The sequence below is a fragment of the Amaranthus tricolor genome, chromosome 16 (genome assembly GCF_026212465.1).
Source record: "Amaranthus tricolor cultivar Red isolate AtriRed21 chromosome 16, ASM2621246v1, whole genome shotgun sequence".
Lineage (NCBI taxonomy): Eukaryota > Viridiplantae > Streptophyta > Magnoliopsida > Caryophyllales > Amaranthaceae > Amaranthus > Amaranthus tricolor.
Window position 1 is genome coordinate 1,570,001 of NC_080062.1, and position 17,630 is coordinate 1,587,630.

General features: G+C 33.8%; 1 protein-coding gene across 2 annotated transcripts; it reads left to right on the forward strand.

Annotated features, from left to right (window-relative positions):
• The first annotated feature begins 7,332 nt into the window (after positions 1 to 7,332).
• On the forward strand, positions 7,333 to 15,908 carry LOC130802240 (pyridoxal kinase-like). Of its 2 annotated transcripts, none has more exons than XM_057666169.1 (13): positions 7,333 to 7,521; positions 7,614 to 7,731; positions 9,506 to 9,599; positions 9,679 to 9,783; positions 9,954 to 10,037; positions 10,352 to 10,425; positions 10,972 to 11,036; positions 11,773 to 11,836; positions 12,963 to 13,028; positions 13,535 to 13,591; positions 13,873 to 13,917; positions 14,012 to 14,065; positions 15,427 to 15,908. In XM_057666169.1, the coding sequence occupies exons 1-13, from the start codon at positions 7,442 to 7,444 to the stop codon at positions 15,565 to 15,567; spliced, it is 1,047 nt and encodes a 348-aa protein (XP_057522152.1). In that variant the 5' UTR covers positions 7,333 to 7,441; the 3' UTR covers positions 15,568 to 15,908. The 2 variants fall into 2 exon arrangements, with proteins under 2 accessions (XP_057522152.1, XP_057522153.1); XM_057666170.1 differs by having other exon boundaries at positions 7,334 to 7,521; positions 14,934 to 15,908.
• Positions 15,909 to 17,630: the final 1,722 nt, after the last annotated feature.

The following is a 17,630-nucleotide window of genomic DNA, read 5'->3' on the forward strand; positions in this document are numbered from 1 at the left end:
TCGTTAGAAATGTCCACCCTTTTCTATAGAGAAGGAGGGCAATGAAATTTTATAACGCTATGACTAAGTGACTAACTTAACTAAAAGCTTAAGGCGTTGATAGTTGAATTCCAAGATTACATTATAGACGATATGGATTATGAATACATGTCTTTCGTATATCTTATGACACGTTGACTTCTGATATCATGTCAAATGACTAACTCTACTAGAAGGTTCAGTAAACCCCCAAGATTATGAATCATCATTATACCCAATATATTTCGCATACAAAAACCATAATCAATCTGTTAGAAATGAAAAATGACAAATCATACTAATTTTAAAGGAAGATACGATTAAAGAGTCAAAACTCTATATAAATACACATTTCCCTAACGAGAAATGTACACTATGTTAAAAAGCTAGCTTAGAATAGCAAAGCTAAGGAGTATGAGTGTATGACCTAGGTTGACTTGACTGACGGTTTTATCATGCATGCATGATAATTAGGTGGGTCACTAGTTAGTTTGCGTGTGATGAGGTAGGACGAATCAAGAAAAACAAGGTAAGTGAATTAAGCATTAAATTAGAGGTAGAGCGGATAAAAAATTATACTTCCTTTGTCTAATTAAAGTGGCCGCATAAGTATTTGTTGGAAAATTAAAAAAAATAAAATAAAAAAAATATGATGAAATAATGTGAGAAATGTGTAGAAGAGATGAAAAATAAAGTAAAATACTAAATGAAAATTAAAGGAAAAATATAATTCATAATTAAAAATAAAAATCGAATAAATTTAGTAAGACAGAAAGAGTATACATAAGTAGAAAGCTTTAATTTGTTGTTCTGTAACATATACAACTATCTAATAATACTCCTATAGAGGACTAGAGAGTGAAACCAATGTGGGTCCCAACTCATATTCCCTAAAATCTTTCGATACACATCAATAAGATACTCAAAGCAGACCCGAACATAAATTGGCCATATTTCAATTCTATCTGTGTTTACTAGGAGGCTGGAGTACTCACACCTATACATGAAGGTGGTCTCATATATTGTTTTGAACTTATCTGTACTTGGAAGTTCCTTCGACATTGCCTCTAAGTTAAGTTAGAAAAAGATAGTTGACATTACTCCCATCATTTTCATATATAGCAGCTTGTGGCAATCAAATTGGCAATGTTGAAGCTTGAAAGGAATTGTATAGATTTTACCAGCGACTATTATAAGAGACTATCTCTCGGTGAGATGACCTCAAAATAAGGAGTTTGTATGCTAATAACTGTATTAATTGGGCTATTTAGCCCGTATATGGAAAGCGTTTTACACAAGAATTTGTGAGATTCTGAAGAAAACACTAGCTTAAATATTGTAACAATGTGTTACCTCAATGTTGTTAAATGGTGCCCATGTTGACTCCCACTTCGGTCGAATTTGGTTGTTGCTGATTGACTTTCAACAGCAAATCACATTTGCAATTTCACGTAAATAAAAAATACATGTGATTCAATGAGTCATTTTATTATAAAGATTCATATTGAAAATAATCAATGACATTGAGCAAATCTCGGTCTCAATCTCGATCTCAATCTCAAAGGGGATCAACTAACTCTTGTTTGACTGGCAGTTGGAAACTACAATCTGATGGATCTGCAGCATTAGTACTCACCAGAAATAATCAGTCAGCTCTTACCAATTACAATGTTTCTTATCGAAAACGGATCCAACTCGATCATGTAATTCTTGCAATAAAGCTTACTATATAAAAAGGGCTCATTTCTTTTATTTTGCCTAGGGCCCATAAAATATCAAAAACAGCACTGAACTTGGAAGTAAGATTAAAACAAGTCAAAACGTAGCTGAATGACTGACGAAAAATATAGAGGAAGAAATATTCATTAGTCGGGGATTCTATGCAATAAACTTAATAGAATGCTCCAACAGAAACCAATCATACTAATAAATCCCCATTAACACCCAAGAGAGCTGCACGACATAGATTGCGTTGTAAAGGTTCAAAAATATAGAATCGATATTTTCCAGGTAGTAAAGGTGTAAACAACGCGATTTGGGTCGTTTCGAGGATATCTCATGCTTTCGGCCGATATTTGACGTTATGATAACTGAGACATATTTGTTACCCCAACATCGTTCCGTTACCACAATTATGACTGTTATCGCATTTTTATACCATGATCAAGCAGAGACAACAGAGTAAGACCATGATCAAGCGGAGACAACAGAGTAAGAGGAACAAACTCACAACTTAAGAGAAATATCGAAAGAAAAACTGAGAAGCAAATGCATAAATTAACGATCACCAAAAAAAGAGAAGGAAAAACAATGCACAATACTAATAGGCACAATACTTCAGCGGTAGTTCTTGAACAATTTTTATGAGATTGCCAACTTATAAAACCATATTATTATAACAAATTTTGAGGACAAGTAAAAATTTCGAGCATGAAAATAGATTTAAGGGAGCAGGGCCCCCAGCCAGCCTCATAAAAGATCCGACTGTGCTATAAACTGGGGTTGTGGGCTCAGAGACTCTCAGATAATCTGATTCGAACATTACACAAATTTCTGTGAGAGACAGTTTGACCGTGAGACACTCTCCATACATAGACTAATATTCAGTTCAACTAACATAATTATTAGCATATGAGCTCTTTGCATTGAGGTTGTCTCACCGAGAAACGGTCTCTCTCAAGAGTAGCTCCAAACGTTATAACAAGACATCACACCTTATAGAATGCTTAACATGTCGAAATACAGCTACCTATGAAAAAGACTCTTTTGTCGTATCCTCCTTTATAGGTTTGGGTTGCCGCCTTCCTTCCCTCCTCGGACCCTGACCATAATTTTCTATAAACAAAATACATTAGATATGATGATAATCACAATAAACCCGAAACATCAACACAGAAGACAGACTCAAAGTCTCAAACATCATTAGAAGTTCACACAATGATACCATAGTAGTTCCAGCAGCCATATAATTAACAAAATAACAACAAATCACTTGAACGGGGCATTTGGTTATTGGTATTATATAATGAGAATGAGAATGAGTTTTAGCTTTAATTTTTATAAATGTATTCCTTATGGTAGTGGACTCTCACCCTCAAGCATGTATTTTTACTATATAATTTTTCATTATTATCTGATAACACCTTTTCAAAAGTAATGGATGGTTATAAATTGTGTGAAGAAAAAGAATAATTACACAAGCACGATCATACACCTTTTCAATTAATTTTCTACGCAACTTTACAGTTTACATTAAGTTTTCATTGCCACTCTCACCATACAATACCAACAAACAAACGGGCCGTAAATATATGCAAATTAATCCCGTTGCATAAGGGTTCACTTCTACATAAATCACCACTATAATTTTTTAAGACTATCAAATACAGCATTTTATAACAAGCTATCAATAAATTATAGCCAGTGTCACGTGATTTGCTAATTTCCTCGTGAATTTCAAATCGAAAAAAGCCGACTTATAGTTAGTTTTAGGCTATTTTCTATCATTTTGAGCTAATTGCGAATTAAAAAGAGAACTAGCCATCGAATTATGTAACACTAATTATGCCTATCAACAAGATGATTAGATAAGCAAAAGTCATAGAATAGGTTACAATTTATATAGACTCTGGAGGTGAATCAGAAGTAAGCTTGTTGTTATGACCCAAATCTCCTGGTCCAGGGTGCAAATGCTGCAAAACCTGAGGAACACCACCTTGTCCACCACCCAAACCACCGGCTGCCCGAAAAATTGACACATAAAAGGCGCCATGACCCCAAGAACCTGCAATTGGTTTTCACAAGAATCAGCATGCATTTGCATCATTTGCTACTCATGCTCAATTTGCATAACCAACATTTTCTCCCTCCATTCAAGCTCCTCTTACTCCCTCCTCTCTCTCCATTTTCATCCGCCACGGCCTTTCATCATCCAACTCTTTTTCCTGTTAGGTCGTGACAATTCGTCACATGATCGCCATGAGCCCAGTCGTGAGGACACACGCACAACGCACTTGTGGGCTTGGGCCCACTAACCCACGAATAATGAGCGCTTGACTTGCATACAATACATGTTGAGTTTTCCCTCTTTCCCAAAACCATATGATATAAGGGGGATTATTCGTCAAATATTATATTCAAGTCCACAATCCAATATTTTAACGAACTAAAATCTTCCTATTTCTTCCAACATCTCCAACCTCAATTCCCTATCAAATTCTTTTCTTGCCCACTTAAATTTTCTCTATCTTCAATCCTCTCTTCAACCTCCATAACCCTCATTTCCCTTGAATTCTCTATTTCTCTTCTACATCTCTCCTTGATTGCCAACTCTCTTCCCTATCAAACTCTCTCTCCTTTCTCCTGTCCTCTCAGGCTCCCATCCCTCTTTATCAAAACATCTCTTAACTCTAGAACCCTAGCATCCAACATGGTAACTCTCCTTTTCTTAAATCTTTTCCCTAAAGCTTCCAGTTTTCCTTCAACCCCACCTTCATTTTCCTCAATCTCTCCACTATTGGTAAAGGATGCGATCGCGGTAACTAAACAGGAATGCGGTATTATGACGCCTAAATATCTGTCAAAACCAAAAGATATCCCTTGATACGGCTTAAAACTTGAGTTTTTTAACCCCTTTACAATGCGGAAAATATCAGTTCGTTAATTTTGAAAAGATGCGATGCGCCTTGTTTTTACACTATACTCTCCACAAACAAAATCCCCACCTTCACTTTCCTCCTCACCCATTTCCCCATCTTCCTCAAGATCATCACAATCAATTTCAAACCCTAACGCTAAATCATCATCCTCATTTCCCCCAAATAACCCAATTTCATTCAAATCCCTACTACCCAACTTCTTATTTTCCTTCATTTCAAGCTCAACATCTCCAAAAACCTCTTTAAACTTCAAAAAATTCTCCCAATGATTTTCCCCATCTTCCCAATTGAACACCCCATCTGAAACCCTAATTTTTTGATTCACCCCCAAATATTGATGCCTCATATTTCGCACCTTAATTAAAACATCTCTCCATGACCACTTAAATAGATCATTGCGGAATCTTGAAGATGATGAACTGCATTTACATGATCAGCTATTGGCTTGAATTTCTTCTCCCTTGTTTTTAATTTTGCCAATGTCCCAGAATTTGCGCTTCATTGTTTTGTTTAACGAACGGTTATTATGGTTGATAATGGCCGTTTTGAGCTGTAATTTGGCGCTCATACCTTTGCAGTTATCTTCTTTGGAAATTTTGATGGAATAAAAGAACTTCCTGTGTTCTTTTCAGTTTCAAGTTTTAACGTATTGACGTCATTTTGGGAAAAAATTTTCTTTATACATTAACTAAAATAAATTGTTATAATTTATATTTTAGGTTTTTTTATTTTTAATTATTTTTATGAAAATATCTTTATTGCTTTTTAATTTTCATCTATATATATTTTCTTAATTATTAAATTTTGTGTCAAATGCTATTATTGCAATCTCATATGTTATTATTACAAATCTCTTAGCAATAAAGGGAGTAAGTTAAAAAGTAGGTAGAATATAAGAAGAAAACTAGTACGAGGGATTGATAAACTTATATATCTGTATCTTTTTATTGTACATAGTAATACAAGATGATGTATATATATAGTGCAAGATACAAATAAAAATACAAGTAAATTACTATTGAAAAAGATGGGATTACGCAACTCAATGCATTTAAATGAGTTGTCAAATTAATTGTAACAGTAACAAAGTAATACGTCTATTACAAAATTGTGACTTATTCTCTGATTCTGACTTCACGAATGATAAGACTAAGAATGGGCATGTGTCGAATTTGGGTTGGATCCACCAAGATCCAAATCCAAATCTTAATTTTTAATTGAACCCAGACTCGGATCCGGATCCGTAGAGTCTGAAATTTTGAACTCAGACTTAGACCCAGACCCTTAGGGACTGGCGGGTCTAGGGTCTGGATCTGGGTCCAGAACAATTTTATTTTTCTGGAAACTTTTTAAAAATATATTATGAAGTACAATTTTCGACCATTTGCATAAAATTATTTAAACAATTTCGACTTACGAGGATCTTCTAATACTTTATATTAATTGAGCGAAATATATGAAGTTTTCCAACATTCAAGTTCTTATAACGAAATATTTATCAAGTCTTTAATTTTTAAAGTATAGATGCAACAACCACATTTTAAATTACATGAACCGACAAAGTTCAAAATCACGTAATTTTCAAAAATATAACAAAATTTTAAATCAAACAATTAAATACACATGATAGCTAATATATAATTTTTTAAAAAAAGATGTAAATGGGTCCATAGGTCGGGTTTCAAACGTGTAGACCTGGACCCGAACTCTAAGGTCATAGACCCAGATCCGACCCAGATTCATAGGATTCAAAAATAGATGAACCTAAACCCTTAAAAGTAAAGTCGGGTCGAGTCTAAACCCTTAAGGTTCAAGATCCATTCCCATCCCTAGATATGACTGTATAAGTTGATATGGAACAAACCTTTGATTTGCCACTAACATGATTTCAACTCGATACGACTGAATGTGAAATACTTCACTCAAAGCCTAATCAAAACCTTACCCTAATGTTAACACTTTATTTTCATATGGATTATGACTTTTAGTAACATAGCAATTCAATATATTACTAATTATATATGATAATAATGAATTAACATACTAAGAAAATGAAAAATTAACTAAAGCTTTAATCCAAGATATTAAATATGTTCAAATTTAGAAAAAAAAATAACAAAAACCTCTACAAAGTCAAAAAATCCACTCTTGAGAGTTAATATAAACTTCACATAAACAAATATAAACTCAACTTATACTGATTATTATTGCCTTAGCATAAACTTAGCTCAAAATCGTTTGAGTTAAAATTAATTTAATTCGACATAATATTAACTCCACAAAATTTCTAATTTAATATGGCTAAAAAACTTATTTAATATTTACTTTCACTAAATAACAAGTTAAAAAATCCTTATAATAAAATTGATTCAAAATAACTTATCCTATCCACAATATGAGTAGAATGCAATATGAACAAAAATCAAAATAAAATCTCACACATGTGGCATTATTCATATGAAATCCACTTAATATAATTCACAAGATTTAAAAAATGAGAAGTACTTGATTTCTATGAAATTAATACAACAGATAAATAATATAAAAATGGGGTAAATATAACTTTTTTTTATCATAGGTTTGGTCAAGAAAATGAAAGGGTTCGGTAAAAATTGGATAAGAGGACATTTTGTTGGTCCCCCGATAATACTAGTATTCAAATCAGTTTTGTCAAACTTCTTCGCTTCCATTTGCTGGCTTGCTTCCTCTCACCTAACAAGGAAACACTGAAGAAAATTCTATAAATATGCAATTTGGTAAATTGAATGTATAATTCGTATTGTTCTTCCGTTTTTCTGATTGATTCTCACCCTCTTCTATCAATCCTAAAACCCCAGAAATTCAGGTAACTCTTTGAAACATTTTGTTAATTGGGTTTTGGTATGTATTTTTCTGGAAGTTTTTTGGGTTTGAACTGTTTATATTGGTATTGATCAGGTCGAATTGTTGGAAAAGAAGCTCAAAGAATCCATCAATGGCGCAGCCCCCTATTTTATCCATTGCTTTGCCTTCTGAAACTGGTCGTGTTCTTAGCATTCAGTCACATACTGTTCAGGTTATTGAATTTATTGCTGATTATGATTTTGTTCTGTTTCTGTGTGATTAGTGAAATCTTTGCCAACATCGGTACAATGTTAAAAACTTTGATGAACGATAACAATTTGAATGAACAAATTGACACAATCATTTAAGAAGGTTCACCCAATGATGTCTACGTACTCCGTTGGGTGTAGTTTCTTGTTTATATTATTTCAATGGAGTAAAACACTCTTACAAATGAAGTATTACAATTGAGTAAGTGATAAAACAAAAAGCTATGTGTTTGGCTTAGGGGTTGCGTTTGATATGTTTGATGCTTGGATGAGCATGAGATCTCTCTATTTATAATACTAAGTATATTCAATGAGATTACAGCCTTAATTCTGAGTATTAACCACTTTGAAACTGCTCCAAGAAGTTAAAGGGACGAAAAACAGCAGCTTATGAATAATAGAGGCTCGCTCGGTCGAGCGGCCTGGTCAAGCGGGCTACAGCAGGCTACTGGGTGTATTCTGTTTGTTCGCTCAACCCACTCAAGGGCTCGCTCGGTCGAGCGAGCTGGTCGAGCGACCTTCAGTATTCTTTCTGTCAGTTTCTGCTCGACTAAACATAACAAAGCATCTTTAAAGAACCTTTTGCACTTCTAAATTAAACATCATCAAGACACATTATTCCCATGATTACTTCAAGTATCAAATCACACTTTAAACACCACAAACATTAAGTTACCAACTTAAACACCCACATTAACACACTCATAGAATTCCATCCCAAAAGACACACATGAATATACACATCAAATGTGCACTCAAGTCACACCATTCATAACAATTAGTATTGACATTAAGCAGTGAAAGTTATGATCTTTGAGCTTGTTTTTATATGAATTGTGGTGGATTAGATGGAATTCCATATATTAAGCAAAAATAGATTTTGTTGTATGTTGAGAAAATGGGTTGTGAATGGTGAACCCTTTACAGCCCGATTGGTTAGTGGTGCTAAGTAGTGGTAATAGAAATGATTTATAGTATAAAATCTTATTAAAAGTTCAATGTCATTTCCATGGTAATAAAAATTTGATCACAAAAAGGTTTTTTGTTTACAAATTTTCATTACCACCTTATACCGCCTCTTCCAATGGTAATGCGAAAATGAGATGATTGAAGTTGGACAAGTATAGTCATCAAGATAGCCAAAAGATTTTTCAACCAAAATTACACTAGGTTTCATTCTCATTACCACCGTTTATTACCACCTACCAAACGTTCCTTTAATGCATTGTCAAGGAACCAATTCGATTGAAGCCCCCTGGTATGTTGTATAATCTATTACGCCCCTTCACACGAGAATTCTTTTGGGATATAGGTGTGTCCTTAGGCTATAAGTCCGGATACAATACATGTTTTTCTCATACATGGTGCTATATATTCCACTTTGAAATTAGGGGTTAAATGAGATTTGAACCTGTGACCTTACATTGCGTTGAATCTGATACCATGTCAAGGAACCACTTAAAGCTTTTGGTTATAGCATGTTATGTTATATACTCTATAAACATTATATATTCATGAATTTTTCAATGCATTGATTTAGTGTTGGTTGTTTGTTTGGAATTATTTAAATAAAAACAAGTGTTTTTTGTTAATGGAAAAACTCATGGGGTTTAGGGATGGTAGCAAAACCTAGAAATGAATATCTTGTTGCATCAACCCCTTTAGTAACTCTAATTAATCAAATTTGGAAGAAGTTGATTGTTGTACATTATGTGGTATATTCTTCCTTTGATTCAGGGATATGTTGGTAATAAGTCGGCTGTGTTTCCGCTTCAACTATTAGGATATGATGTAGACCCGATTAACTCCGTACAGTTCTCGAATCACACAGGCAAGCTGGCTTTATAACCCAATCAGAAAGTTGGGTTTTTGATAAGCTTTTTCTGATTGTTGAGCTTTGGATCATGCAGGATATCCAACATTCAAAGGTCAAGTTTTGAATGGGAAAGAACTATGGGACTTAATAGAAGGTCTCGGAGCTAACAATCTGTTGTTCTACACTCATCTATTAACTGGTAAAGAGTGAGATATTTATTGCAAATATTTTGTCCGACACTCGAAAATATATAGTTCTTATGCATATTTTACTTAATTAATGTCCACTTTGACGAAACTACACACATATCACAAAAATAAACATGTATGTATATTGTGGTTCATTTAGTTGATTTCAATGTTTTTGCAGGTTATATTGGTTCGGTCTCATTTTTAAACACTGTATTGGAAGTCATTACGAAACTACGATCAGTGAACCCTGGACTTCTATATGGTATTTCTCTCTCTTTTACTACAATTATCGATTCTTGATACATATTTTGTTCATTTAGGACTAGTTTCTTTTTAACTCGTTGGATTAGCAAGTTCAAGTGTGCTTTTCATGGACATTGCTAGTGATTTAAAATCATAATCATATTATGGAATTCTATCTTTCATGCAGAGGATTTTGTTTGCTGTTTGTACTTATCTTTATCTAATTGAAAAGGTTATATATCAATATATTCCTGCTAGTATGACTATATGAGCTTACTCTGTTGTTTTTTTTTTTGGATAATTGTGTGATGATTTCTCTCGTATGATCCTCAGTTTGTGATCCAGTCATGGGTGATGAAGGAAAGCTCTATGTCCCTGAAGAACTAATATCAGTATATCGAGAAAAGGTGAGTGGCTTATCATGTAAGAACTAAGATCTTTGGAGTTTACTTGGTTCTTATTAAGAGCTATGTGATTGTTGATATATCATTCAACATCCAACTTGTGTACCCTACATGCTAAATTAATAAACTTTAGTGGAGCTTTATTGTAGTGGTGGTTGATATAAGGCAAAAAAAAAAGAAGGAAGGTGGAATATTGTAGTGGTGGTTGAAGAAAGAGCAGGGTAAGGAGAATCGTTATCCCATTTTGGTTTAAGTTCGATCAAGGCTTAATAAGTTCAATTCATATAAGATATATGAACGAAGCATTAGTTAGTGTCTATATTCCTAGAAACAAATGTTTAGTGTGGTGGGGTTTTAGTTTTCTCTTGGAGTTGCATTTTAGAGTTGCTATTTAAATGCTTATTGTAAGTTCTTTCAATGAGTGTGGACAGTGGAATCAACAAATATAGTTGGTATAAGGAGTAAGTTCTATTTTCCGTAGTTTTTTCTTTTTAGCAACTTAAACATCCTTTAAATACATCAACTAAATTTTCGACTTTTGATGATTAGGTTGTCCCTGTTGCATCAATGCTGACCCCTAACCAATTTGAAGCTGAATTGTTGACGGGTTTGAGGTATTATTCCTTCTCTGTGACACTACAATGAGAGGTTCCTTATATGATCCTCTATTCTTTGACTCGAGGAATCAATATTGTATAGCATACTCTCTGTGGGTGTCACTAGACTGAACGAGAAGATAGGAAAAATGCTTTCATTTATGAAAAGGACATTTATCTTCTTTATGTCATCTTTCGTTTTCTGTTATCTGAATAACTTACTAGTAATACTTAGACGGCCCGTTTGGTTAATGGTACTAATTGGTGGTAATGAGAATGATTTGTAGTGTAAATTTTCATGATATATATCATATCATTCCTATGGTAATGAAAGTTTGATCATAAAAATTTTTGTTCACAATTTTTCATTACCACCTAACACCACATGTTCAAATGTTAATGCATTGGAATGAATTTTGGGAAGAAAATAAGATTGTTGAAGGAGAATAAGCATGGCGATTAAGTTTTTCAAGTCATATTCCTATCAAAATTACACTAACTTGCCATTACCATTCCCACCATTTAGTACCGATTCCAAATGAGCCGAGAGAGTAAAGCCTAATTGGCATGCAAGTAATGACAATCGGCTACTTTTATCATACCTTTTCCTCTAGTGATTGGATGAACCTGACTTCTTCCTCCAACTGACTTCCTATCAAACTTTTGCTTGGAATTGTATTTTCGCCTTCCTATTCGAAAACTAGTTAGTCTCTCTTTATTGTAACATGCTGCTGTATTGCTTTTATTGTAACAGGATTACGTCAGAAGAAGATGGCAGGGAAGCTTGTCGCAAACTGCATGCTGCTGGACCTTCTAAGGTTCTTTTTTCCCCTTTTTCATCACGTTCTTAAGCCTTAACGATGATACACTTTGCATTCACAAAATGTTGCATGTTCTTGGACTATGTAAATCCTCACTCCTTAGTAAACAGGACTATATCAATATTTGGGAATGGCAAAACAACCTATGCAACGTCAATGTTTAATGTTATGTGCCGAACAGTCGCTCCTCTTTCTTTTAGCAAATCGTGGGATATTCAGATTGGCTGATTTCTTCGGTTTGTGACTATGTTTTAATTCATCCAAACATGCACTTAGATAGTCTTTGGATTGCAATTATAGAGGGAAAGGAAGGAGAAGGAAAAAGAAAGGAAAGGCCGGGAAGGAAGGGAAGGCAAGCTACGGTGTGAACTACAATTTCTTTCCCAATCTTTGCATCTTCGGATATAGTTCAAGTAGGAAAATATAAAATGGATTTTTCTATTTTCCTTCTTTTCCTATCTCCCGATCTAATATTCATACAGGGAATATCCCAACTCTTCCTTCCCTGTATTTTCCTCCAAATTCCCTTATACAAAGATACTATTGTAGTTATGGATTGCATCATCATCATTCATCATTATCATATCCAGTGTATCCCGCTCATAGGAAACTATGATCAGGGTTTGGGGAAGGAAGGAAAGTGACAACTCATATCCATAAAGAAGAGTGCGGCCAAAGAGTCTCTTGGTTCGAGAAAGATCCACAGATGAATCCTTAGAAAAGCTGTAGTTATGGATTGCGTAAGCCCCATATCTTATCAAGAGACACCTCGATCCCCCTATCTTACACTTTAGAACTACTCTAATAAGTCACATACAAAATCTTTGGCTAGCTAGAGGAAGCATAAGAGAAAACTCCAATAGAAATCTTTTGAAGAAATAACTATTGAAAAAGATACTCGCTACACTAAAAAAACCTATTAGTTAAAAAAAAAAAAAAACAGTCTTCTTTCTTTGAAGATTGCCATTGAATTCATGAGTGCTCGATGGTCATGATTTAACAAAAACGGATTTTAGAAAGTTCTCATTTATCGACTTTCTTTTTTTTACCCCTTTAATATTTAATTTGGTGCGGATTTAAGATTATATCAAGTCGTGATGAATGTTGAATGGTGACTTTGCAGGTGGTTATCACAAGCATAAATATTAATGGTGATCTCTGCCTTATTGGAAGCAGTAAGACAGAAAAGGTTTACATTATACCTCTATGTTGTCCTGTGATTTCATGTTACATTTTCCACTTTGTTGCATTATGTAACTTGCTATGTCAGACTACGGTAACTGTGATCTCTGCCTTATTGGTAGCGAAACTGTGATGTGGTAACGGAAATGATGTGGTTATCATAACGCCTAAATATCTGTCGAAACCATAAGATTTCCCTTGATACGACTCAACGCGGTTTTTTTACACCTTTACAACACGGGAAATATCAGATCATTCTTTTTTGAAAAACTTTACAACACGGCCGACACGATGCGATGCAGCCTTGTTTTTATGATTTACACTGCTAGGATGAAAAATATTGTCGTAGATTTTATGCTGATGACACATGTGCTCCTCGATTTCACAACCTTCCTCGTACTAATTTTAGCTATTCGTAAAGGCCGAAATGCATATTTTGTATTAGCTGGGATAAAGCTCTTTTTAATTAAGTGTTGCTGATATTCCCTGATTGAATTTTGTTTCAATGTGCAGGATGAAAGTCCTGAGCAATTCAAAATTACGATACCGAAAATCCCATCATATTTTACGGTATGTAGCTTCACATCGTGCGTCTTGTTTGTACTTTTGGCTTAATGCCTTGCTATAGTATGAAGTTTGGATTTTGATAGCCGAGCTGGTTTTAGACATGTGCAAGGTGCCCAACCGCACGGGCCTCTTCGATTAAAGGGCCTCAATTATTTTAATTACTTGCATTTAGGCCCCAAAGTTGTGAAAAGATGTAACATAAACAGGGCCTGAAAAGTTATTGTATTTCGTTATGCTCCTTTTTAATCGCCTCTCATCACCCGAGACTGATTTTTATTTTGTAGGGAACCGGAGATTTGACGACTGCATTATTACTCGGATGGAGTAATGTAATAGTTCATTCTACAATCTACCTGACTTTACTCGACTTGGTTTATATGTTCATATATAGCTGATCTTGGCATTTTTGTTTTTGTCGTGCAGAAATATCCTGATAATCTTGCGAGAGCAGCAGAGCTCGCAGTTTCAAGCTTGCAGGTACTTTCCCGCACTACTTTCATGCTCGTACTCGAGTCCAATATTTATTGTGCACGGTAATTAGGGCTGAACACGGTCCGGTCTGGTCTGGTTTGACAGAAAAATCAGACCAGACCAGAAATTCCGGTCTGGAAATTTTTCAGACCAGACCGGACCAGACCAGACCGTTCTAAAACGGTCTGGTCTGGTCTGGTCTACGGTTTTGAAAGTGTTTCTTGTGACCTAAACAGACCCTGAGTGACTAACAAGTAATTCTTGAATAATGCTAAATTTAAGAAAAAAGTAAAAAAAAAAAATCAGAAGATCAAGTAGCTGGAAAACAACAGAAGTCATAACCACAATTTGGCAAATTATGCAAACAGTTTATGGAGAACAGAAGAGCAGGAAAAAAATAATTACCAACCAAATTGCAAACAAGGCACAATATCATGACTAGCAAGTAGTAACATCCTCAATTTCAAATCTTTAGCCTTAAGGAGATGAAATTATTTCACAATTGGTACCTTATTAATTCAGCAATAATCAAAAACAATAGCAGATGAAACATCTCAGTAAATATATGCGCTAATGACAACTTATTCCACCAAAATTAGCATCAATAAATCAAGTAATGATTTTGAGAAATAACAAACAATCCGTGCATCAAATCAAATTAATAAAAGTGACATATATAGAGTAAATACCATTGCGAATTGTGTTGTACTCATCGTCGAAGTTTGTTCTATAGTTAAGAGGAATTCGAAGAAAACAGATGAAATCGAATTGGGGGAAAAAAAATTACGATATTGCAAACCCTAGAAATAATGTGGGACTTGGTCGGATACTTCCTTCCTGTAATTTACACTTACCCAATATATAAAAACTCAAGATTCAAGCAGAGGCGTCTTTGAAGGAGGTCGTTTGTCAATTGGCGTCTGGCGTCTGTCGACTGTCGATGGGTTGAAGCTTGAAGAGTTGAAGGAAGCGAGGCGAGGCGACTGTCGACTTCAGAGACTCAGACGGTCAGACCTGGGCAGGAGGCGAGGAAGAGAGGAGAATGGGAGAAGGAAGCAGCTTTGCCTTTTCGTAATTTACGGCAGCAGGTCGAGGTCTTGAGGAAACAGGAAATAAGGAATACAGCAGGATAGCCCTAAATCTAATCCCTAATATTAGAGTTTATTACGGTTTATTGGTCCGGTTTGGTCTACAAAATTAAAAACCGGGACCGGACCGTAAACCGTTTAAAAAAAAAAAAAAACCGGACCAGACCATTCAGACCGTAGACCAGACCAAATACTTAAATTACGGTTTGGTTTACGGTTTAGACCAAACTGTGTTCAGCCCTAACGATAATTTCTCTTACTGAGCTTCAAACTGTGTAGGCTCTTCTGCATCGGACAATACAAGACTACCGACAAGCGGGATTTGATCCCAAGACTAGCAGTCTAGAGATCCGATTGATTCAGAGCCAAGATGATATCCGCAACCCCCATGTCAAGTTCAATGCTGAGAGATACAGTTAGAGTTTGCTTGCTTTCGTTGATGATTAATATTTCGTGAAAAGCGTTCAAATTTGTTACCCGAAGCACAACTTCCTGCATATGATTTTACTCGGCAATCAAGCAAACTTAGTTCATTCGTAAAACGAAATTTCAAGTCTTTAGCACAAAAGCTCAATATAAACCACAGTTGTTTTCTGGAATTCCTCTAACAGACTAAAGGCGAAGGCTATTTTTGGAAAATGTATTTGTTGTATTGTTAGAGATTGTAATCTATTCATATGTGTGTGTACAGCTAATAAACTTCTTAGTTTGCTTATTGTCATTAAAAGGTGAAGTTCATGAATCACTTGTTTGTTGGCAAAGATTTGCATCAAATATCTAACTTTCTCTAATCGTCTTGTACGAGACTGTCTTATTATGAGACGAGCTTATATAATTAGTTTGTTTCTCTAATTGATCACTTTAAGATTGTAAATATCACTTAAGGCTATCAAAATCACTTTAAAAATATAAAAAGTACGTTAGAACAATTGCTCGTTTATGATGATTTTGCTGCAAAGAATGAGTAAAGAATTGCAAAATAATGAGAAAAATTATACAAATCACACACCAGGAAGGTGGTGAAAATCTTAATATCAATATGATATTAGACTATAAAATTCCACTTAAAAACAATTGCAAAACAATTTCATTTTATGTTTAGGGTTTTTGATTACACACTAATCAAATCTGAACAATAAAGAGTACTTTCTAATTAGATTCAAATCACACTCCCGGGTTCTCTTTCTAAATCATAATTCTTTGTGGCTCTTACTCTAGATTAATCTCCAATTACAAGAATCTTTTATACATGGATTATAATTTATATAGCTCATCCAATACATATTATTAGAATATCAGCTTCTTATTTTAGGTTGTCTCTCATCCTATTAATGGTGATTTTACATTTTATCTTTTAATTATATCTACAAATTAAAATTGTTACAAAATTCATTTAAAAATAATTTATTCTTTCTACCTATACTTGTGAAAAAACAAAAAGCATAAAATTAATTAATTTTTTGTATAGTCAAGAAAGGAGTACAAAATAAAATAAATTCTTGTATACTCTTTACTTCTTGTGGGACCTACAAAATAGGTAGGTATCTCTAATGGCTAATAATCCATTGGATCTACCTCATTGGACTATCCCCAAGCAAGCCACGTTGGTAAATCTAGAAACACAATCAACCCAGGTCCATCATTTAAATGGATCCGGTGCTTGAGTATTACTCCCTCATATTCTTGTCCCTAATTAGCAGTTACTCTTAATTTGTATTTTATTTTTAATTTATAAGTTAGACGTAGTTAAATAAATTTTTATTTAATTCGTCTCAATGTAAATTTATTTATATTAATTTTTCAAAATTTTTATTCAAACACAATTATAATATTTAGAATTAAAATAATATATTGACAAGTAAATAAAAAAATAAAATATTTAATTAGAATAGAAAAAAATGTGCATTTTTGATAGTACTCAAAAAGTCAAATTTGTTAGATATCACATTTATTTAAATGAGCTATTTTTATGAGAGACTGTCTCTCGGTGAAATGACCTTAAATAAGGAGCTTATATTCTCATAGAATGTATTAAATTGACTATTTAACCCATATATAAGGTACGTCTCTCAATGAAACCATCTTAGAAAATAATTTGTGAATTTGAATAGGTTTAATTCTTAAAATTTATGAAGTTTTTGTTAAAAAATAATACTTATATGTCACATTAATTATTTCCATTCCATTTTCCACTACATTGACAATACCAATTTAATTTGATTGTTTTGTTAAAGAAAATGAGAAAAGAAGAGTATGAGCTTATAATATACTTCTTTCATTTCAATTTACTTCTAATGTTTGCTTTTTCACGCAATTAATGTACTAATTTAATCCTTAATATTTCTAATTATGTAAAATAAAAAACTATAAAACTTTAATATTAATAATCTTTGCAATGAGACGAGTCAAACAAAATCTTACTTGACTATGTTTTAACTTATAAATTAAAAACTAATCACAAATTAAAAGTGATGAATAAATAA